We start from the raw sequence: 24,112 nt of genomic DNA, 5'->3' as shown, positions 1-24,112 counted from the left end.
TTTCCTCCTTCCTGCTAACTAGAATGTGAATGTGAAGGTTTGAGCTAGAGCAGCTATCTTACACCTTGAAATAGAAATTGCATGTTGAGGTCAATGGAGCATAAAATAGAAAGATTCTGGGGTCCTGATGACCTTGGATCCTCCTTGCAGCCTGGGAGCACTTTTTTTTAAATGTAAAAAGAAATAAAATTTTATTTTCTAAGCCCCTGTTATTTTGAGGTTCTGTCACAAACAGTAAACCTAATTTTAACTAATACAGTGCATTTTCAAACTAGACTGTAAAGTCCTTTGAGAAGGGTAGATTTATACCTGGTTTGTTCAGGTTGAAAGATTTACAGACTTCACAAAGTATTCTCATGTGGGAAAGCAAAATGTCATCAGTAGCTGTTGTAATAGGGGCCTTTCCTTTGCCAAGTCTCTATGGAGTGTAATTATAAGTAATTTTATTCTCTCTCTCTCATAGCACCTTCAAAGCCACTCGCTGGGATTGGTTTTTGTCCTCACCTAAACATAACTTAAGAGACCCAATATTTTCCCCACCACTCTTAGGAAAACATGTGTAAAAATAATCCCTTTGTTTTGTTTTAAAGTCCTATTGGGAATTCCCTGGTGGCACAGTGATTAAGAATCCGCTTGCCAATGCAGGGGACACAGATTCGATCCCTGGTCCAGGAAGATCCCACATGCCACGGAGCAACTAAGCCCGCGAGCCACAACTACTGAGCCTGCGTGCCACAACTATTGAAGCCCGTGCACCCTAGAGCCCACACACCGCAACTACTGAGCCCACACGCCGCAACTACCTGAAGCCCACGTGCTCTAGGACCCAGGTGCCGCAACTACTGAGCCCGTGCACCTAGAGCCTGTGCTCCGCAACAAGAGAAGCCACTGCAGTGAGAAGCCTGCGCAGCACAACGAACAGTAGCCCCCACTCACTGCAACTAGAGAAAGCCCATGCACAGCAACGAAGACCCAGTGCAGCCAAAATAAATAAATAAAACATTGAAAAAAATTCTAAAAAAAAAAACAAAGAAAAACAAAAAAAAAACCTATGGATAACTTTTGGAGGATGCTGGAAAACCAATTTATTATTCTGTAAACTGCAAAACAAAAGGAAAGAATAAAATATACTTCCTATTTTTCCTGAAGAGCCATATCTCAGTTTAGTAGTCAAATATTTAATGAAGGAGAGTCCTTCTTTACGGAAGAATTCCAATGAATAAATTAAGGGGTGATAGAATATCACCATTTTGCAATCCTAATAATGCATAATGGTTCTAGGCAATGCTCATCAATGGCTGCTAAAATCATTACGTGAAGAGCCAATAGGAAAATCTATAATTTACTTATTAGACTGATAGCATTGTAATACATTGATCAATCTTAACAGCAGGAAAAGAGAGACAATCAGACATTATGTATTTCCTGAAGTGATGCAATAGGAAGTACACAGAAGCCTTGCCAAAAGAAAAAAATCAAACAATCTCATCCAACCTCTAGATCTAAATTCAAGTTTGCAGGAAATACAAGAGATAAAGGAACATGACAAATGACAGCATGGAGATAAGTTCAGAATACAGTGGACCCTCTGTATCTGCGGGTTCTGCATCTGTGGATTCAACCAACTGTGGGTCAAATAAAAAAGAATTCCAGAAAGTTCCAAAAAGCAAAACTTGAATATACTGTGCACCAGAAACTATTTACATAGCATTTATAGTATATTTACAACTATTTATATAGCTTTTATATTGTATTAGGTATTATAAGAAATCTAGAGATGATTTAAAGTTTACAGGAGGATATGTGTAGGTTATATACAAATACTATGCCATTTTCTATAAGGGACTAGAGCATTTTGTATTTGGGAGGCCCTGGAACCAATCCACCATGGACACCTCGGGTCTGTACCCAAATCGCTAAAGACAACTGACCCCATGTCTGTAACAAGTAAGTCAGAGGGAGAACCCATAAGATTAAAAGAGACTTTAAGAGCCATATCAAGCATGCGCTGATTTTGTTTGGATTTATATTCAAACAAATCAATTATATAAAGACATTATGAGACAGTTGGGAAATCAGAACACTGCATATTTGATGACTAAATTATTTTTAATTTTTAAGGCATGATAATGGCACTGTTGTTATTGTAAAAGAGTCTTTATTGTGCACAGAAACATACAGAAATAATTATTGATAAAATAACAAAATATATGAGATTTGCTTGTTATAATCCAGTGGAGGGGGAGAAATAGGCAGGGCAAGAGATGACAGATGTTTGGCTGAGTTGACAATTGAAGCTGGGTGATGGATGGGTTGGTGGTTCTTTATTCTCCTTACATTGCTATATGTTTGAAATTTTTCATAATAAAAGTTAAGAAAAAGGCCTGTCCAATTCAGTCTAATAACAAAAACTCCAAACACATATTCAATTTGATGCTTTTCCTCAACCTAAGCAGAGGTCTGGTACAGGCTTTGAAGCATGTTGCCTTTTCTACTATATCCTAACTCCTACTCCTTCCCCATACACTAGCCTTGCTTCTGACCCACTCCTTCAGGCTCAGGCTTGGGGCAAGAAGGGATACAGGCACTGAATTCAATGAGGTCACAGTTGTAATCTTAGGCTGATGCCCTCTGAATGTGGTGGATACACAATTGTTGCTTTTTCTTTCGTGGGAAAGTTTTGTCATGTGTGTTGTTGCCATTATTTTCAGAGGGCTCTGACAGCAGTTCTCTTGATACTGGAGATGCCAGTCTGACTCCCAGTGAGCCCAACCTTCAGCTCTTGGGCTCCTGCTGGTCCTCCTCCAGCGTGCCTCCCCTGCAACTCTGTTGGGATCTCTTTGCCCATCTTTGTTGTCCTCTTGGGTAAATGTTCCTTGAAAATGAACTGCATGCCACTTATTCCCTCCCATGGCTCTAGAGAAGACTCAGGTATCCATTGATGGATGTATGTACCATTTGCCCCAAGTGCAGCCTTTTCTCCCTCTGACACCAAACAAGGAGCTGTTCCACAAGATTTAACCTTTGCCTTTCTCCAAATGGGATTTAGACACAGTCCTCATAAACCCTATGAGACTTAGGTCAAGCTAGTGAGTAGTCCTTTAAAGTTCCTGTCCCTTAGCTTCTGGTGGATGCCAACACCTGCCTCCTTTCCCCCTGAGTGGGTTGTGAGAGGAAGTGCACAGTGCACCAAAAACTCTCTCTTAGTTTTTCAAGCTTTTGTTTTCTAAAAGCTGGAGGTAGGCAAAGACTATTACTGGCAGAACTTGTTTTGCTTCCTATTGTGTCAAGCACGGATGATAAGGTATTCTACTTTAGGATAGACAGTCACTTGATTCCTTTAATTGTGTTATTTTAGGTCTTTGAGGCCTCAACTGAAACTGAGTTGGAAAAGTTTGTTTAACATCCTCTAACAAAGAAAAAACCAATTCAGCCTGGCACTACTGGATCCAGCTACTTCATGACATCAGAAATTTTGATTTTCATTTCTTAGTTTTGTGTCAGTTTCACGCTTAGGAAGGCTTTCCTCTGTGGCAGCAAAAGGCTGACATTTTGCCAGTGGAACTGGATTCTTTTTCCTAATAGTTCTAGCAAATGCCTCAGAACTGTGAATCATTGCCCTGGCTTGGGTGAGTTGCTAATATGTAGCTCAGTCATTACAGCCAAGGCAATAGAATATTCTGTTGTCTATTTCTAGGTCTGCACCCTTTCCTGGATTTGGGGATGGGATACAGTCGGCCCTATCCAGCCACATGGGCTGAGAGTAGAGAGAGGTTTTCCTCTAAAGGGACACCAAGAGTGTTGCCAATAGAGGAAGTGGAATGGATGTCAGCTCATCAATAAATCATCTCACCCTTACTCTGCCCTGAAGCCCATCTTCATTGTTCTAGCATTTGAGGCCCTGCAAGTCCAATCCTCTTCTCTGGTCCAGGGAATAGCCATTTAGGTAAGTGGAGATGCTTCTTACATAACTCCAGAGCCCTCCTGTGTCCAGGATGAAGAGATCCTTCAACTGCACCCTTAGGATGTGGCTTCCAAGGCCTTCATTATCCTTGTGGTTCTCATCCAAACTTGATCAGGTTTATATGGATCTGTTTAAGAGTGATACCCAGAATATTTTGGTAATTATATAGTTTCTATCTTCTGAAAAATTAAAAAAAAAACCCTTATTCCTTCTAGAACTATTAATCCTAGAGAAAAAAAAATAACATGAGCACATAGAGGTATTTGTACTAAATGTTCATTGCAGTGTTTGTAATGGAAACAACCTATATGTGCATCAGTGAGAAACTGATTAATCTATGGTGCATCCATTCAGTGGCACACTGAGATAACGAAAATGAATGAAGAATTTCTATAATATATCACTCTAAAAAGTACAAGATCTATTAAGATAGAAAAGGTGCAGACAAATATGTATGGCATAATCCCATTTTTACATAAAAGTATTTTGTGTTTGTATTAATATGTAAGTATATGTGCAGGGCAATGTCAGAAAGTTTCTATATCAAACTTCCAGCAAGGAACTGGAAAGGTAGAGAGATGTTTTGCTTTTTAATTTATGTAATTAAAAGAGACCATATTATGGGGGAATTTTTTACTTTCCAATTTAAAATAAAAGTATGTCCTTTGTCAGAAATAATTGGTTTGATTAGCAGAAGATAGTGATAACTGAGGTGGCCAGTTAGACCTTAGACCTAAGTTTTGAACTATATATATATATATATATATATATATATAGTTCAAAACTTAGGTCTAAGGTCTAACTGGCCACCTCAGTTATCACTATCTTCTGCTAATCAAACCAATTATTTCTGACAAAGGACATACTTTTATTTTAAATTGGAAAGTAAAAAATTCCCCCATAATATGGTCTCTTTTAATTACATAAATTAAAAAGCAAAACATCTCTCTACCTTTCCAGTTCCTTATATATGTATTTCTGGTTACAGAAGTGAAATATATTCTTGCTGGAAAGAGCCAACCATCAAATAGACAAAAATAATAATCACTTTTAGTCTCACCCCTCAGAGATAATCAATGTTAACATTTATTTTACTTTCTTCCAATATTTTTTCAGAGTTAAATTTAATATTTATTCATTGCAACATAATTGCAATAATCATCTTATCCCAGCTCCTGGATCATTTACCATCTCCCACCTCTACAGTTTCTAATCTTTATTTTTATCTTAAATGTTAACTATTTTATTATTTGTATGTGTATTTAATTGTAAGCTTCTTCAATATAACATCAAAGAAATAAATATTTAGACCAAGATGGGATGTCTCGTGGCTTATAAACGTAGCAAAATTGGAAGCCAAGAGAGGGAAATTGTCATAAGACCGTGAAAAAGAGCACAGAATTTTGGCTCTGAGTGGGGCTAAACATGTCTGAGGACAGAAACTAGAAGGGAGCAGAAAGCGAGTAGGTGGGGAAGAGAGGTGACACTTGTTGGACCATAATGTTGAGAAATAAAATGCTTTAGATCTCCTGTCTGGCCTCTTTCATCTATACCAGCTCATTTTCTTTTGAAACCTAAGGCAGAAGCAAACTGATTTGCATAATGGCCCTTAGGGAAAGAGTCTAGGTGACTGTGGTCTTTTTCTGACAACCAGAAGGTAAGGCAGAAATCAGGTTGGCTTCCTGAAGTCCTAGGTGCCCAAGGCTCACCACAGCTCATCCCACGCCACCTCGGTTTAACAGTGTTGACATATAAGGACTGTGGATTGTATTTTAGGCCAGGGGATTTACCCAGCAAATATATGCTGTGTACAGTATGAAAATCTCCCCACCCTCACATCCTGCCTAGCTCACTAGGCCCTCTCAGGTGGCATGCTCTTTGAAAAGGCTATATATAGCTGTCTGCTTGCCTTGCTTTACAAAGTGATAGGTGCGGAACAAAAGTTATTGACTTGAAACCTCTTCCCCTGATAAACAGGTGGACTTCAGCCATCTATAATCTTGCATGTCTACCTACACTCAGTACATCATATACAGTATTTTGTGTTTTCACGCTTCACATCTCTTTAATCTTAGGCCAATTAAAAATGTACAGGAGACTATCCTTAGAATTGTGGTTTTGGCAGTTTCTCTTCTCACAAAACATTGTTGGTTTTAAATATTGAGATGTGTTATCAGGTCCATTCATTCAACTCATTCACTATTACTCTATCATGTATTTAATTGTCCTCCTGTATTGTTCTCTGTCTCTTCAGTGTGTTCTCCTGAATTGTAAATTTTCTGAAATTAGGGTGGTGGTTTATACATGCTTCACTACAGTCCTTGTTGAGAAGAATTACCAAAAACTTGTAAATAGAAAAAATTATAAAGCAGGTAACATGTACTTTCTTTTTTTTTTTCCTTTAAATTTATTTATTTATTTATGGCTGTGCTGGGTCTTCGTTGCTGTGCACGGGCTTTCTCTAGTTGCGGTGAGGAGGGGCTACTCTTCGCAGTGCTTGGGCTTCTCATTGCGGTGGCTTCTCTTGCTGCGGAGCCTGGGGTCTAGGCACGCAGGCTTCAGTAGTTGTGGCACGCGGGCTCAGTAGTTACAGCTCGCGGGCTCTAGAGCGCAGGCTCAGTAGTTGGTGCGCACAGGCTTAGTTGCTCTGTGGCATGTGGGATCTTCCCAGACCAGGGCTCAAACCTGTGTCCCCTGCATTGGTAGGCGGATTCTTAACCACTGTGCCACCAGGGAAGTCCAACATGTACTTTCAATGTCATTAAAGCAGTGTTTAAATACCTGCTCGAGGATTATGTGACTATCTAAGAGAAGGAAGTAAGACAATGGAATTGGATTAATAAATCAAGACTGAAGTTTTGCTGTCTATTATTTTAAATAGCTTTATTGAGATACATTTCACATATCAAAACATTCATCCATTGAAAGTGTACAGTTCAGTGCTTTTTCATATAGTCACAGTTGTGAAACTATCACAATGTAACTTTGGAACATTTTCAGCACCCCAAGAAGACTATTATTGATTAAAGTCTCAGACTCTGTGAAGTTCTCTAATAACTTATAGATTTTCATTCAGAAGAGATGCAAATGATTTCTGTTTCGTAAAAAAGATAGCCCCAAAGCTTATGATTTTATTGCCCTGTAGACATTTAACCAGTTTTGTATCTAACCTGGCAGTGTTAGTCCAATATTCTTTCTCCAATGCCAATGCCTATACCTTTAATTCTCCTTTGAACCAGCTTTACCATCATGCTGATTCCCTCATTGATGAGTTAATGAAATCTCTGACATGTTTTCATTGTATATTTGCGTGACAGTCATGTTTTAACGTTTTTGAAACTTATATTTGACAACCTGAATGCTCTTAGCTCAACGGTGGGCACATAGCTGGCAATCAATAAATGTCTTGACTTATTGATCTCCATTTTTTTGATAGGGGATGCGTCAGACTTTTAAACTTTGGAAAGAGAATAAATTTTCAGAAGGTCTTTAAGAAAAGCCAGAAAATGAATTTTGAATGATATTTTGTATTTGGGTTCTCAAATTCTAAAATTTAAAGTATTATTTATTTTTGTGCAAGTAGTATATGCAATAGAATAAGATCTGAAATGTATAAAAGAGAATGCCCTGGGAAGCTAAGTCTCCATCCCACCATTTCCTTCAGCCAGTAAGTTTGCTCCTGGTACTGGTTTCCTGTGCATATTTTCACATACACACACACACACACACACACACACACACACACATTTTTAATTTTTTTATTAAAAAATATATGGCATGCCTTATATGCTCTTTGCAACTTGTTTTACTTACTGATATTTATTGAAAATTGTTCAACATCAGTATACATAATAGTTGCCTCAGTCAAAACATGTCTGGTGGCTGATCACTTTTCACTCCTTCCACTGCTTCCACACACATCTTCATCTCTTGCAGGAGCTACCCAGTCTCCGTTTCCGTCCCTATTACATCTCTGTGATCTCTTTGCAACATGGTGGCCAGAATGATTCTCCATATATGTAGGTCAGATCATCTCCCATTTAGAGCAGGGCTAAACACCTCACAATGTCCTACAAGGTCCTTCACACATGATCTGCTTCCCTACCATCACCACAGTTGCTTCTTGGCCTCATCTCCAACCTCTCTCCCTCACTCCACTCTTGGCACTGTGGCCCACTTGGTGGTCCTTTAACATAACCAGGCACACTCCCACCTCAGGACTCCCACCCCTTGCTATTCCCTCTGACAAGAGGCTACTCGCCAGATATCTGCATGGCTTCCTCCCTGACCTCCTTGAGGCCTCTGCTTAAAAGTCGCTTCTCACTGAGCCTTCCTTGGCCACCACCTCCAGCTCCTTCTCCTATGCACACACTCCCATCCCATTTGCCTACTTTACCTTTCTCCACAGCATCGGACATACCATATATTTTACTCATTTATTATCTACATATAAGCTCCATGAAAGTGAGGATATTTGTTTATTTTGTCCACTGCTGCATCCCTAGCACCTAGAACAGGGCCTGGCACAAAGTAGGTACCTAATAATATTAATTAAAAGAATTGATGAATTTATGCTGCATAGTACTTATATATTTGTGTTCTACTTGTGTGACCCAGTGTAGTATAGTTTAACCATTGCCATATTTGGGGACTTATATATGCTTTTGGTACCTTTTGACCTTGATAAAGTTGCCTAACTTCCCTGAGCCTTGATCTTCTCCCCTATAAAATAGGAACAGTAGTTGTACCTACGTTTTATAGCGCTATTTGGGAATTACATTTTTAAAAGAATGTAAAGTGTTTAGCACTATGCCTGACTTATAGTAAGTTCTTTACAATATAATTATGATTTCTCTCATTAATCATTCATCAGAAATGGACTTATGAGAAGAGATGATTGAGAATATAAAAACTTCTTGTTTTAAAACCCAATAGTGTTAACTTTTAGTGATTATCTCCTTACAATAGAATATAAGCCACTTTGCTCTTTTTTTGGAGAAATCATTTAACATCTTCAGAAAAAAAATTTTAGCTCTTCAGAAGTAGGGACCTTTACCTGTGCATTTTCCGTTTTCTAGCTGGTCCTGAAAATGTGCCTCTGCTCAATAAATTTTGTTGACTAAACAAATGGAAGAATGAATCTCAGTGGGCATAAGCAAGTTCATATTTACTGAAAAGCTGCAATTTGCCAGGGACTGCAGTAGGCATTAGGGATATAAAAAAAGACTATACGGGGGGGTGAAGTTTATTTCAATACCTTCACATAGTAATCATTGAGTTTGGAGGATGTATTTTTACCTCAAAAGTAGTCTTCTAACTGGGGGAGGGGGAATTTGGATTCATCACCTTGTGCAAAGTACAAAAACTCCAGAAAGGCATCTTTGCCATAACTTCTCTGAAGAGCTTTTCAAAGAAACAGAACATCAATAGTTTATCAGGTAGACATCAAGAGTGAAGAAGCAGGCAGACCAATATGGGAAATCCTATGGTGATTCAAGACTTTAGTGATTTCCTGGGGTCCCCACGTATATTGCTAACCATGAATGATTCTATATTTGGTGCAGAATGAGAGTACGATGGTGAGCCATGCAGCTTGAGACAGAGAAAAAGCCTGACCTGAAGTGCAAGACTGACGATAGAATCCATCCAGCTCTACGTTCTGCCCCTGAGCAAGATAATCCCGAGCCTCAGTTCCTCACCATAAAATTATGGTTTTAAAAACTAGCCTCCTTTACCAGAATATACAATGGGAAAAAGACAGTCTCTTCAGCAAGTGGTGTTGGGAAAGTTGAACAGCTGCATGTAAATCAGTGAAGTTAGAACACACCCTCTCACCATATACAAAAATGAACTCAAAATGGCTTAAAGACTTAAATATAAGACATGACACCATAAAACTCCTAGAAGAGAACATAGGCAAAACATTCTCTGACATAAATCATACCAATGTTTTCTTAGGTCAGTCTCCCAAGGCAACAGAAATAAAAGCAAAAATAAACAAATGGGACCTGATCAAACTTATAAGCTTTTGCATGGCAAAAAAAAACCCATAAACAAAACAAAGAGACAACTTGTGGAATAGGAGAACATATTTGCAAATGATACAACTGACAAGAGCTTAATTTCCAAAATATACAAATGGCTCACACAACTCAACAATAGAAAACAACCCAATCAAAAGATGGGCATAAGAACTAAATAGACATTACTCCAAAGAAGACATACAGATGGCCAATAGGCACGTGAAAAGATGCTCAACATCGCTAATTAATAATTAATAATTAAATAGAAGTTAGCCTCCTTGAAATGAGAAAATGGGTGAGAAAATTCTCCATACCCTGGAAACGACAGTACCAATGGGACTCTGACAGGTAGCACTCTTTCTAAGCTCCTGCCAGCACTGTGCTATATACGCTGGGGGCAGAGAACAGCAATCCCAGTAGGATGCCTGCCCTTAGCAAGTACGCAGTCCACTTCCAGTATTTTATCCCCAAGACATCATTCATCAGAAGCACTAAGATGATCCCTGCAGGGAGATGTGTAACAACAACAAGACTGGAAACCACCAGATATTTACAAAAGCAGGATGGTTTTCTCAACATTTTGATTAGAAAGACTATCCAGCCTACCCACACCTATACCCTGGCAGGGTCAGCCTGTTCCCTATGGACGTGGTGGTTGGGTTAGGGGGAGGCTGGTGAGCCTGCGCCGAGGGGGTGGGGGCTTGGAGGCTCAACAAAGGGGTGTGTGATGCTGATGAGTCACAAAGGACTGTGCAGGATAAATGTGGTCGGGCCAAGAGACTTAGGCAGAGCCCTGCAGAGAGGTGGCCAGTTGCCTTCGTTCCCTCTCTCTCCGAGACTCGATTTGCGCCTGGTGGCGCTGTCTTGAACGAAGAGAACCATGAGCAGTGAGTGTCTGTTACCTCATTACACGGCCGACAGCTACCGTTCAGTGGGCGTGTTCAGTACCTCCATGGGGGACCTGCAACGACACTTGTACGAGGGAGGAGAGTATGAAATTTTCAAGTACGCACCCATGTTTGAGAGCGACTTTATCCAGATCAGCAAGAAAGGAGAGGTGATTGACCTACACAGCCGCGTCCAAATGGTGACGGTGGGCATCGCATCCACCAGCCCCCTCCTTCCACTACCTGACGTCATGCTGCTGGCCCGACCAACGAAAGTCTGTGAAGAGGATGTCAGATACTCCCAGATCACCAAGGGGAGAGGTCGCAAGCCCGTGAAGACCCTGGAGCTCACCAGGCTGCTTCCCTTGAAGTTTGTCAAGATCTCTATCCACGACCATGAGAAACAGCAGCTGCGCCTGAAGCTTGCCACCGGCCGTACTTTTTATCTGCAGCTGTGCCCCTCTTCCGATGCACGAGAAGACCTCTTTTTCTGTTGGGTAAAGCTTGTCTATCTCCTGAGACCACCGGTAGAGAGTTGCAGCAGTACCCCGACGCTCCAAACTGGAGATTCAGCGACTACAGAGGATGCCAAAATCCTAGTGGTAAGCACCTACAGAGACTCAAGAACACGGGGCAGGGTGCTTTGGGAGAGCAGGGCAAAGCTGGTCCTTCATAGCCTTTGGTGTTCTCTGAGACTCACCTGGCAAATACCTTCCATTGTTGAAAAGGGTCAGGGACAAATGAGCCATCACTATGGGATTCACCACACTGGAGAGGTTCTGAGTGCTTCTCCACATTGTCCCAAAGGGCTGAATTTCAGAGAGACCTTAGGTATCATATCAGCTGCACTGGTCTCATCCTCAGGGCTGTAATCCCTTCTATAGCATCCTGATTGTCCGGTCTCTTCCTGAACACTTACCCCAGCCCAGGTAGTCTCATCAGTTGTGGAACATCATTCACAGTTAGGAAGTCCTTCCTTCGTTCTGTCTCCCCGTGACTCCGACATGCTGATTAAGATCAGCCCAACCCGTGCAGTCACCAGAATGTAGAAGGTGTGCATCCCTTGACCCAGAACCCCACTTCTAGGAATCTGTCCTGCAGAGAGAGCAGCACAAGGGTATAAAATTAAAGTGTATATCATGGAGAATTGTATCAGTGCTTTCCCTGGCCCTGGGATTGTTCAAGCAAAATGGAGTGGCCGTTTGACAGGGGTGCAGTAGATGGGAGCTTAGACCTGGTGATTTCAAAGGTTATTCTAAGTATAAGCCCTTGAGTTGCTCAGCTCCAGGATGAGAGAGGAACGGACAGTTCTGATCTCACTTTCTGTCATCTCTATCTTACCTGTTTCTCCTCCCCTTGGCTCAGACCACAGAGCTCCACAAAGAAAGGGATCAGGATGAGGCTGGGCTTCACAAGCTTTGTGACATGTCTGGAGCCATGTCTTGTGCTTATATTGGGGGAGAGGGAATCCATCAAGCCCCCCATGGCTCAACTGCAGCCGTGAAAAGTGCCGAAGGATCAGCGTCAGGGACGTCCATGGGCCTGGCCGTAGCAGGGACAGCATCAAGCCCTGGCGGAGGAGTGGCTGTCTCAGGAGTGGGAGCAGGCCCTGCAGGAGGCGCTGCGAGCTTGGCGGCAACCAAGAGCACAGGCACCAGCCAGGTGAGCATGGCCCTGGCGGGAGCCACCATCAAGGATCCAGGAGAAAGCGGATCCGGCAAGGCCATTGCAGGTGCTGCCAGCATATCCTTGGAGGGCACGAACCTGGTCTTGGCAGGTGCTGCCGGCACATCCTCGATGGGGGCAGATAGTCCAGAGAGCAGCGTGAGCGTGGTGTTTGCAGGTGCAGCAACGACCAGCAAGCCTGCTGCTGGAAGAGCTGAAGGGCAGATCGCAGGCTCCCTGGTCTCCACCTTGCAGAGCGAAGGCTACATGTCTGAACGGGACGGAAGCCAGAAGGTCTCCCGCCCCAGGGATGAAGCCTGGAAGGAAAAAAAGGAAAGAAGGGAAAAGAAGGACACGTCTTCATCTAGGAAGAGCTCCCATCACCGCAGGAGAGGTGAAAGTCACCACAGGACAGGACGGGACAAGACCCGGAAATCATCCTCCCACTGGTCCTTATCCAGCCATGGAAACTCAAAAGTTGACAAAAAAGAAAAAGGGCACAGTGGCACCAGGGGCAGAGGACACAGCTCTCACAGGAGTGGCAGCCACAGCTCCTCTGCCAAGGAGGGGAGGACAGCTCGCAAACTGGGGAAGAGCCGGTCCGCCACCAGTTCAGGGACTCTAAGTAAGAAATCCAGTAAGATCTACTCTTTCTTCAGGAGCTTCAGAGTCATTCCTGGTTCAAAAACAATGGTCACACATGACAGAGAGGTAGACTTCGTGGCTAAGACGGCAGAGAAGTGCAACATAGAGGCCAAGGTGGAGAAAGCCCTGGTTGGCCGGGATCTGCAGATCTGTGGAACCATGACATCAGAGGCGATGGAGACCATCATTATTGAAACCAAATCCATTTAAATAGAAGCCAGGGAAGGAAGCTTTCCATGGAGACCCAGCTTCAGGGAAGGATCCCTAGAGAGGTAATTCCTGCTTTCCTTAATAAACGAAACCATACAACTCCAAAAGAAACACTATCTTCTGTTTTCTATGTCCCCTTGCCTGGTAGTGACTTCACAGAGACTTCTGTGATGTGAATTGTGCTTCGGCCTGAGACCCCAGCCTCCAGTCAAGCAGGACCCCCGCCTCCCACCCACGCCCAGCAGAGCCAGCATTGGTGCCCGGCCTTGCCTCAACCCCTTTCTGCCTTTGGTTTCCCCAAGACTATGGCTGCAAGTCACAGACTACGGGCTGGGAAGCATCACCACCAGCATGTCCTCATGCCCTTGCTTTTCTCCCTGAAGGTCCCTGAACATGGTCATTCAGCCCAGTCCATAGACTAAGTGAAGACAGGACTCATGTCTCCTCTTCCCTCTAATCAGGGAAGAAAAGAAGGGGTGCCTCAGCATTTGTAGGCAATCAGATAGTGAAGTTTATCATCTTGATCAGGACTGACAGCCTGAGGGTCCAATCTTGCCAACTGCCTGGTTTTATGAATAAGGTTTTATTAGGCATAGCTACAGTCATTTAGCTCAATATTGTCTAAGGCTGCTTTCACATTAAAATGACAGAATTGAGTAGCTGTATCAGAAACCACATGGCCTGCAAAGTCTAAAATATTTATTTTCTGGCACTTGGCAGAAAAGTATTGCCCACCTGATTCTAATCTTAAAATTCTTCTTCCTCCTGGGTATATACTCTGGATAAACTCTCACAAACGCTTGCCAGGAGACAACTAGGAGAATGTTTGTAGTAAAACTGTAATAGCAAAACCCTGGAAACAGTCCACATGTTCACCAAATAGGAGAAATGATCAATTGTGGCATATGCCTACAGTGCATATTGATACAGCAGTGAAGATGAATAGCAGCTGTACAGGTTAGCATGGGGGAGTCTCCCGTAATGTTGAATAAGAAAAGCAAGTCAGAAAAATACATATAATATAGTTCCATTTGTAGAAAAGTTCAAAAACAAGATCAAACAATATGTGTAGGGGCACACATTTGCTAAAAGTGTAGAAAAAAAACAAGGACATGATAAACACAAAATTCACAATAGTGGATTTCTGTAGGGTAAAAAGAAGGGAGGGATGGTCTGGGAGGAAAAGCTTCAACAGAGTGGGGATTTTTCTATTATGCAAAGGGGTATGTCCCTGGGAACGTATTACTGTTTCCATTTTATTTTAACATCTCTGACGTCAGGATGATTTTTATATTGCTGTCAGCCAAGTGGCAGTCACTGCCTTAGAACTATCTTAACCAATTTGTTTCACTTATGTTTTCCTTTCAATATATGCACAAGAGATGGATGACAAAGTCTGAAAGATATCTTTCAATCAATATAAGATAAAGAAACTAAGTGACACAAATACTCACTATCCAGGAACACAAGAAAGGTTTAGATATATTGTTAAGAAATAATAGAATAATCAAAAATGCTCTGTACTAATGAACTATGTAAATTATGTATGCATGTGGAAAGCAATTCTAAAAATTAAAACAATCATAAATGAGGTTATGAAATCTCATTTCATAATGAGATTATGCATTTTTAAATGTCCATTATAAAAAAGTCTTTCCAATTTAAAAGAAGTTGTAAATAAATTTCATGCATCCATGAAAATCGTTAAATTGTTAATAACAGATGATGACAGTTGGATTAGAGTAACTGTTGAGAACAGTTAACAACAGTTGGATTTGAGAAGAATGACTCTGAGAACCATGTGTGTTTGTATGAGCCGGGGAGTCATCTGCTAGCCTTGCAATTCTTTGCTCATTCTCTTCTGTGATAACAGGGTCTACTAGGACGGAAGTTGGGTTTCCAGTAAAACTTAGGGACTTTCTCTGCAGAGCAAATATAAGTGGTAGAGGTGGAGGAGGTGAGAAATAAGATACGGATTCTGGGAGGAGCGGTAGCTTGGGAGGATGAGAGGAAGCCCTTCTCAGTTGCTCTGGTGGGTGGCTGGAAAATCCCATCTTGTGATTTCCGATACACAAAGACCAATAGATTGTGGGGATCAATGTGTCCTTGGAGTTAACTCTTGAAGCAGTGGGTCTCAGTAAGAGGAGAGAAAGAGCCATGTTCTCTAAGACCTGAGAGGGATTTTGGGGAAGCCTTCTGGAAATGTGAGGAGTCATGGGGTAGAGGAGAGAGATAAAGGGGAACTCTTTCCAAAGCCTTGGACTCAGAGCCCCAAATTTTCACTATGCCAGAGGCTGAATCAGCCTAGTTAAAACAGCTTAATGTTACGATTCTGTACCCTTGGCTTTACCTTCTGTCTTTCTTATCCTGTATTATGCATTCTCACTCCCTCACCCCAAAGGACTTCTTTCACGTGAACCTAGTTAGTCCACTATGCAGGGCGTTAGCTGAGCAGACCCACAGTTTACACAATTTACACCTCCACTGAAGTAAAGTGGAGGTGGGGACTTGCCCACTGCAACGTGCCCTGCCTGGCACTTTCTCTGGATTTCCTTTTCTATCTTGACAGTTCATCAAGAGACGCATGCACAGATACCTACATATTTCAAAGCAGCAGGCATCTTCCTCTGGAGGGAGACATCAATTTGGGTATCAAGTCAGTACACCCTATCAGATAAAGGCCAATATTTTTGACAGCAATATTCATCACCATGGTAGCAATTCTGCAGCTGCAACTGCAGTTAGGCAATGGATGGTTGATTAAAAACTAACCAACGTCCCAAACGTCAAGTCTGGCAACACACATACATACTAGAAAGGGTTTTTTTCCCTACAGCAAAATAAGGTCATTCACAGGATTGCTGTGATCGACTGGAGTCTTTCAGACAGAAGGAAGATGTGCTATGGTGGGAAGAAGCAAGTTGCCTCAAAATATCGAAGGCAGTGTCACGGCTGGCAGAGCAAGCGTGATGCGATGCTGAGGAACACAGCAGGGGCCAGGCCATGCAAGGCTTTGAGGTCCATTTAAAGGATTTTGATTTCTGACCTTGGAGTGATGCGAAGCCATGATATGTTTTAAATAGGGGAGTGGCCTGATCAAATGTGCACTTTGTGGAGGCTACTGTGGTTTCTCTGAAAAGAAGTATTTGGCTAGGGGGTTGTTAATATGTGACTTTATGTTACTTCCTATCTTTGGCCACAGGATCTATATAATGAGGAGATTGGAGGGTATGTTTTGAAAGACACCGTTCCTTTTGAAATATCCACGTGGGGTGGACATTTCTTCAGCGAAGGACTTGTGGCCCCCAGCTGCTGGGGTTGCTTCCCACAGAAAGCCTTCAGCTGGCAGTGGGTTTGGAAATTGCCTGGGTTCCTCACCCGAGGTGCACGGCAAGAACTGATTGATGTGGAGTGTGAAGGTCAGGCCATCGTACCCAACACAGACCCTCTCTGAAGGGTCACTCCAGTTTAAGAGCTCAGCTTCTCCCTCTGTGCACTCCTGCTTCTGTCCCTTCCATTCCAGAGGTGCTCCTAGGAGTACTCCTTAATAAACACCCTCCTCACAAAAAATCTCAAAATCTGGAGAATACAATCTGTGATACCATGTTAGTGTAATGTGCTGGGGTCACCTCCTCTGACTCAGGTGTCAGTTGGAGGAAGATAATAAGGAGACAAAGGAAAGCAGATTCAGAAGGAAGATAGCCAAATTCTGTGCAAGTCACAAAGACTGGCGTCTGCATGGGGTAAAGAAGCCCATAGGAACTTGAACACATGAAATCTGTTTCTGTCCTTTGGAGGCCCCATGTTCTAAGAGAAGTTCATTTTGGACCCGAAACAGGTGGAACCAAGTGGGTAAAGACTTTCTCAGATAACTGCAGAGAACCAGCATGTGGGTTTGCAATGGGTTGGACCAGTGTATCTGCAGCGCCTAGGACGGCAGCTGGCATTTAGTAGATCAGCAATAAAAATGATGAGTCATCGCATTTATTAGAAAATGAATGCATCATTAAGCTCTAAAAACCTGTCTAAGTGTGTGTTGCCACCCATGTCTTCAGGAAAATAATTCCAATCTTTGAATGACAGAGTTCCATGGAAGGACCTCTCCTTTTTAAATGGTGGTATGTGAACTGCTGATCCTGTCTTTATTTAAAATTGTAATATTTTGTCCATCATGAACTTTTTGCCTTAATTGCTGTCTTTTACATATTGCATTTATTTATCTTGCTTACTGAGGTTTTCTCCCCCTCCTTAATTTTGCATCTGAGGCAAGTGCCTCACACACCTTACCTTGGTCCCAGCCCTGAAGTGATTCTGAAAGCAAGCAGCTCATATTTGTACACAACTGCCATTCAGGAAACTTGAAATTTTTCTCATTTCTGAGATGCATACTGCACATTAGGGAGGGAGAAGCCCCAAACAAACAAAGAGAGAAAATTTTATGTTTAATTTTTTTTGTCCTGCCTTAAAAATACATTTTATTTCATCGGGAGGTACAACAAATAAATTAAAAGGGCTTACCTGCCTTTTTTTGCAGGATTCTACATCCTCTTAAAGTTCTTCAGCCTGCGAGAGATAACTGACATTGTTTCTCAGTGGGACCTCGTATGTGGGGCACGCACCTTTCTGTTATAAAACAAAGTGTAAACTGGGGTTAGTTCCCCAATGCCAGGGTTACTGCTGCCGCCTGCTGCTACAGAAAGGTGTAGCAGGCAAAGCAAACTACGGACATCCTCCTGGCCCATCTGCTGCACACAGGTCTGGGTTGTTGAGATTATTATTAGTGATAAGGTCATTAATACCCATGAGACAACAGCAACAGTGAAAACAGTGATTAGGAATTAAAACTACACAGCAGACTGCAGAGAACAGTGCATTAGCGATGATTCTCAATCAAAGTGCCTTTTTTAAACAATATAGATGAGCTGATAAGTCTTTTGACAGGAGTAAGCAGAGGCTGGAGATGAAGAATTTAATTTGCTAGCTTCCATTTTTTTCTGTCTGGGCTTATTAACAAGCAGAGACAATGTAATTTACTAATAAGAGTTCAGAGATTATTATTTATGAAGCTGTCTACCAATGACGAACATAGTAAGACCAATAAAATCAATAGGGTAAATGTGCTGGAACATTTGGACTTTTGCATGCTAAAAAAAATCTTCTAGAAGAAAACACAAGGGAAAACATCTTTGTGACCTTGGATAGGACACAAAAAGCATGACCCATAAAAGAAAACAATTTATAACTAGGACTTCATCAAAACTAAAAACCTCTGCTCTTTGAAAGACACTGATAAGAAAACGAAAAGATTAGCCACAGCTTGCAAGAAAATAAATATAAATAACAAAACACATATCTGATAAGGGACTTTTGTCCTGTGTGTGTGTGTGTGTGCACTCTTACAACTCAACAGTAAAAAAACAAACAAGCCAATTAAAAAATGGGCAAAAACTTTGAACAGAGTTCACCAAGAAAAGATATGTATGGCAAATAAATACAAATAAAGATACTCAACACTAGAGAAATGCAAATTAAAACCACTACATAGCCATTAGAATCACAAAAAGGAAAATTGCAGGGGAGCGTACAGAGCAACTGCAACTCTTACAGTTTGCTGGTAGAAATGAAAAATGATATAGCCTCTTTAGAAAACTGCTTGACACTTTCTTATGTAGTGAAACATATACCTATTATAAGGACTTGCAATCCCTTTGTAGTAACTCGAAAAAAAAAATGAAAATCTTATGTCCATAAAAGACATGTATGTGAATGTCTATAGGACTGGAAATAGCCGAGATGTCCACCAACTGGTGAATAAATAAATGAATTATGGTGCATCCATACAATGGAATACTCCTTCAGTGTAAAAAGGAACAAACTATTAATACATACAACAATGCTGATGGACCTCAAAACTTTTATGCTAAGTGAAAGAAGCCAGACACAAAAGTCTACATACTGCACGATTCCATTTATATGACATTCTGGAAAAGGCAAAACTATGTAAACAGAAATCAGATCAGTGGTTACCAAGGGGTACGGGTGAGGGCGGGGATTGAATACTAAGGGGGCACAAAAGGAATTGCTTGGGGTGAGGCAAATATTCTATATCTTAATTCTGGTGGTGGTGGTTAGATGACAGTATATATTAATCAAAACTCATTAAACTGTTCACTTGAAGTTAATTTTACTGTATGTAAACCATACCTCAATAAACCTGACCCTAAAAAAATCGACAGGGTGGAGAAAAAGTGTGACTATTTCTGCTTGCCACTTAGGATCAAAGGATAAAAATGATGTTCTCTATAATGTGCCAAGCTCCTAAAACAGGCAAGATGCTAGTTATCATGTAGTCCTGCCTGTTACTGCCCCCTCATCTTCTCCCACTCTCCCTTTGCTCGTTAGCTGTGGAGCACAGAGGCTCCCTTCCTGTCTAACTCAGGAGGATCATGGCAGCCTCAGACTCTGTGCGCTAGCTCTCTCCAAGATATTTGCACAATTGACTCCTTCTCATCACTCATGTCTTAGCTCCAAAGACAGCTCCTAGAAGAGGCTACCTTGATCACCTTCTAGAAAGAAGCTACCTGCCAACCCACCTAGCTACTGCATTATTTTGTATTATTTTTCTCCCCATAGCCCTTATCACTATTTGAAATTCTTATCTGCTTGCCTGTTGTTGGCTGTGTCTCTCCATTAGAAGGCAAGGCTTTTGTCTGTCATTTTTACCATCTAGGGCAGTCTTTGGCACAGCAGATGCAATAAAGATTTGTTGAATGGATGTAGTCCTTGTTAAACTAGAGAAGACATCTTTTTTTTTAGGGCCACGCCACGCAGCACGTGGGATGTAGGATCTTAGTTCCTCAACCAGGGATCGAACCTGTGTCCCCCTGCAGTGGAAGCGTGGAGTCTTAACCACTGGACTGCCAGAGAAGTCCCTAGAGAAGGCATCTTTAAGGAATAAACTTCCTATTCAGATTCCGGAAGTATAGCCACCTAAACAAATGTTTATTATACACCATATTTTCACTAGTCCCTCCCATGATGTGAATTTCATACCATTATTCATTTGTAGTTTATTGTAAAGAACACTAGACTGAGAGTCAGGAGTCCCAAATTCTAGCCTCGACCCTGCCACTAACTAAAACACTGAAAATTTGGGTCCAAAATTCCATTTCTAGAAATTTATATCAAGGAGAAAATTACAAACATATACACGTGCACCAGGAACCAGGATGCTCATCCAATGTATTCACAATAGCAAAGTTGGGAGGAAGATCATTTTACACAACGGTTTTGGCTAAATATACCCTGGTTTATCCATCAATGTCACACTGTGAATTCATTTGAAAATGATGATTATTCAGTATTCATTTTGTTACTTATTCAATAGATGTGCATGGAGTACTTGCCAATTTCAGGTACTGTTCTAGGTGCTGAGGATGTAGCAGTGAATGAAACAAAGGCCCTCTGCTCATGAATCTTGTTATTTTAATGGGGAAGAAAGACAGTGAAAATAAATCAACTACATAACATGATATCAGATGATAACACGTTCTATGAAGGAAGGATAATGCATAGTAAGGGGATTGGGGACATTCCCCAAGAGAATGACTGGGGCATGCCACTTTATATAGAGTGACCACAGAAGACCTCTCTGACAAGGTCACATTTGACCAGAGACCTGTATGAAGTGAGGAGGTGAGGCATGTGAATATCTGTGGAAAGAGAGTTCCAGGCAAATGCAATGGGTCTAAGGCAGAAGTAGGCTTGAAAATTTTTTTGAGGGAAAGAAATAAATTCTGTAGCCGGAAAAGACTGAGCATGGAAAAAAATGGTAGGAAATATTATTGGAGAAGTAGCCAAGGACTAGATTTTGTAGCGCCTTATATAGGCCATGGTGAGGACATAAGATTTTATTATAAATGTGATGGAAAACCTTGGAGAACTTTGAATAGAGGGGTTAGATTTTTTTTTTAATTGGGGTATAGTTGCTTTACAGTGTTATGTAAGTTTCTGCTGTACAGCAAAGTGAATCAGCTATATGTATACATATATCACCTTTTTTTTGGATTTCCTTCCCATTTAGGTCACCACAGAGCATTGAGTAGAGTTCCCTGTGCTATACAGTAGGTTCTCATTAGTTATCTATTTTACACATAGTAGTGTATATATGTTGATCCCAATCTCCCTATTCATCCCACCCCACCTTTCCCTCCATGGTGTCCATACTTTTGTTCTCTACGTCTGTGGCTCTACTTCTGCTTTGCGAATAGGTTCATCTGTACCATTTTTCTAGATTCCACATATATGCGTTATTATACGATATTTGTTCTTCTCCTTCTGACTTACTTCACTCTGTATGACAGTCTCTAGGTACATCCACGTCTCTACAAATTACCCTGAGTAATATTGCATTCTATAGATGTACCACATATTCTTTATCCATTCGTCAGTGGACATTTAGGTTGCTTCCATGTCCTGGCTATTGTAAATAGTGCTGCAATGAACACTGAGGTGCATGTGTGTTTCTGAATTATGGTTTTCTCAGGGTATATGCCCAGGAGTGGGATTGCTGGGTCATATGGTAGTTCTATTTTTAGTTTTTTAAGGAACCTCCATAGTGTTCTCCATAGTGGCTGTATCAATTTGCCTTCCCACCAACAGTGTAAGAGGGTTCCCTTTTCTCCAAACCCTCTCCAGCATATACTGTTTGTAGATATTTTGATGGTGGCCATTCTGACCAGTGTGAGGTTATACCGCACTGTAGTTTTGATTTTCATTTCTCTAATAATTAGTGATGTTGAGCATCTTTTTCAAGTGCTTCTTGGCCATCTGTATGTCTTCTTTGGAGAATGTCTATTTAGGTCTTCCACCCCTTTTTTGATTGGGTTGTTCAGATCTGTCTTATATTTTAAGACAGTGTGGTAAATAGGCTAAGGAAGGACAAAAGTGGAAGCAAGGAAACTACTTAGGCTATTTCAGAAGTCCAGGGGAGATTATGGTGGCATGGACTAGGACTGAGGCAGTGGGGATGGTGAAAATTAATTATATTTAGGAATTTTACTTATTTCCAAATAGAAGAAATACAATAGGCCAGTATGGTAGTTTTGAATGGAGTATGGGAGAAAGAGGAGTAAAGGTGACCCTTTAGATTTGAGCCTTTGCAATTGAATAAAGATGTGGGATAAGAGAGTCTGAGTGCAAAGGAGAGGGTGTTGCCAGGGCCTGGATATCATCTGGGTATTATCACCTGGATGACATCCCACTAAGAACTGATAACTGAGTCCTGGCGCAATTCAAAAGATCAAATGTGCCAAATACTGCTGAGAGTAGAATAAGATGAGTACTAAGAATGCCCATTGGAGGTCACAGTGTACGTCACATTGGTCTCAGTGAAGGGAGAAAAGCCTGATTGGGGTATGCTCAAGAGTGAACAGATTTCTTCAACAAATAAACTGATGGTGTGGGGATGGGGATTGAGGTGGAGGAAGGAAACTATAGATTAAAAGATAATTAAATGATACATCATCCAGTTACAAAGGGGTGAACTGTTATCGGATCCTCAGATAATTGGTATACAAATACTGACTTGATTTTGATGATATTAAATAGTTATTAATTTATTTTAAAATGAGACAATGGTTCTCTGGTTCCACGAACAAACAAACAAAACGAGTCCTTACTTTTTAGAAATGCTTGATGAACTGAAATAATGTCTATCGGTAGGTAATTGTTGAAGTTGGGTGATGAATACACTCTTCTCTCTACTTTTGTGTATGTTTGGGAACTCTCCGTAATTAGCTTGAAAAAACAAAATCAAATAATCTTAAAGAGTTAAAGTTGAGAACGTTTATCAGAATAACAACCTTATTATTTTTTTAACAACTTATTTTTGCAAGCGCAACATGCTCTTGGAAGAGTCCCACAAATTTAGAAACGTGTAACATTTCTTACGAAAATAACTTCCAAAAGAATTAAGTGTACTTTTTTTTTTTACACTTGTTAATTTGTTGCCTGGAAATAGAATCTGAATTCGTAAATGAAAATAAAAGTGAATAGATGGTGAAAAAATGCAAATTAAGAATATATTGATTCTCAATCATGTTCACAAGTATTTCCAGATTACAAAATACTTAAACAGCATATAGAGTTCAACCTCATTTTTTTTTTTTTTTTGCGGTACGCGGGCCTCTCACTGTTGTGGCCTCTCCCGTTGCGGAGCACAGGCTCCGGACGCGCAGGCTCAGCGGCCACGGCTCACGGGCCCAGCCGCTCCGCGGCATGTGGGATCCTCCCGGACCGGGGCACGAACCCGTGTCTCCTGCATCGGCAGGCGGGCTCTCAACCACTGCGCCACCACGGAAGCCCCAACCTCGTATTTTTAAATGTTATTTTTGGCAGTGGGGCTACTCGATATCATTTCTAAAAATATGTGCTTATTATATCGTCTAACGTTTACGTAAGACGTATGGATGCCTCAATTTTAAGCGCTGGAAAAAAAAAAAAGAAAAAGAAAGGAACGACCTACCAGCTGCTGCTTTTATTGGTACAGAGTACAGAAATCCTCCGCGACGGCAAACGCCGCAGCCGCAGCCAAATTGCTGGAAGGCGGCAGGCTGCGCGGGGTCGGTTGAGGAGGTGGGGGGCTGTGCGCAGGCGCAATAGCAAGCCATTGGTCAGAGGCGGGCCTAGAGCCTCGGTTAAAGGACAGCTCTTTCACC

General features: G+C 41.4%; 1 protein-coding gene and 2 long non-coding RNA genes across 3 annotated transcripts; 1 reads left to right on the top strand and 2 right to left on the bottom strand.

Moving 5' to 3' along the window:
* Positions 1 to 6,878: 6,878 nt before the first annotated feature.
* On the top strand, positions 6,879 to 13,518 carry GARIN3 (golgi associated RAB2 interactor family member 3). The gene is made up of 2 exons (XM_007103851.4): positions 6,879 to 11,476; positions 12,240 to 13,518. Exons 1-2 carry the CDS (start codon positions 10,868 to 10,870, stop codon positions 13,392 to 13,394), a joined length of 1,764 nt encoding a protein of 587 aa, XP_007103913.1. The 5' UTR covers positions 6,879 to 10,867; the 3' UTR covers positions 13,395 to 13,518.
* Positions 11,403 to 12,727, bottom strand: LOC112062538 (uncharacterized). Its single transcript, XR_008618148.1, has 3 exons — positions 12,639 to 12,727; positions 11,794 to 11,969; positions 11,403 to 11,450 (listed from the first exon to the last, which is right to left on the bottom strand). It is a non-coding gene; the product is annotated as an uncharacterized lncRNA (long non-coding RNA).
* On the bottom strand, positions 12,785 to 24,004 carry LOC102994677 (uncharacterized). Its single transcript, XR_447506.3, has 3 exons — positions 23,920 to 24,004; positions 17,913 to 18,017; positions 12,785 to 12,856 (listed from the first exon to the last, which is right to left on the bottom strand). It is a non-coding gene; the product is annotated as an uncharacterized lncRNA (long non-coding RNA).
* Positions 24,005 to 24,112: the final 108 nt, after the last annotated feature.

The sequence above is a fragment of the Physeter macrocephalus genome, chromosome 8, assembly GCF_002837175.3.
Source record: "Physeter macrocephalus isolate SW-GA chromosome 8, ASM283717v5, whole genome shotgun sequence".
NCBI lineage: Eukaryota > Metazoa > Chordata > Mammalia > Artiodactyla > Physeteridae > Physeter > Physeter macrocephalus.
This window is presented reverse-complemented; position numbering and strand designations above follow the sequence as displayed.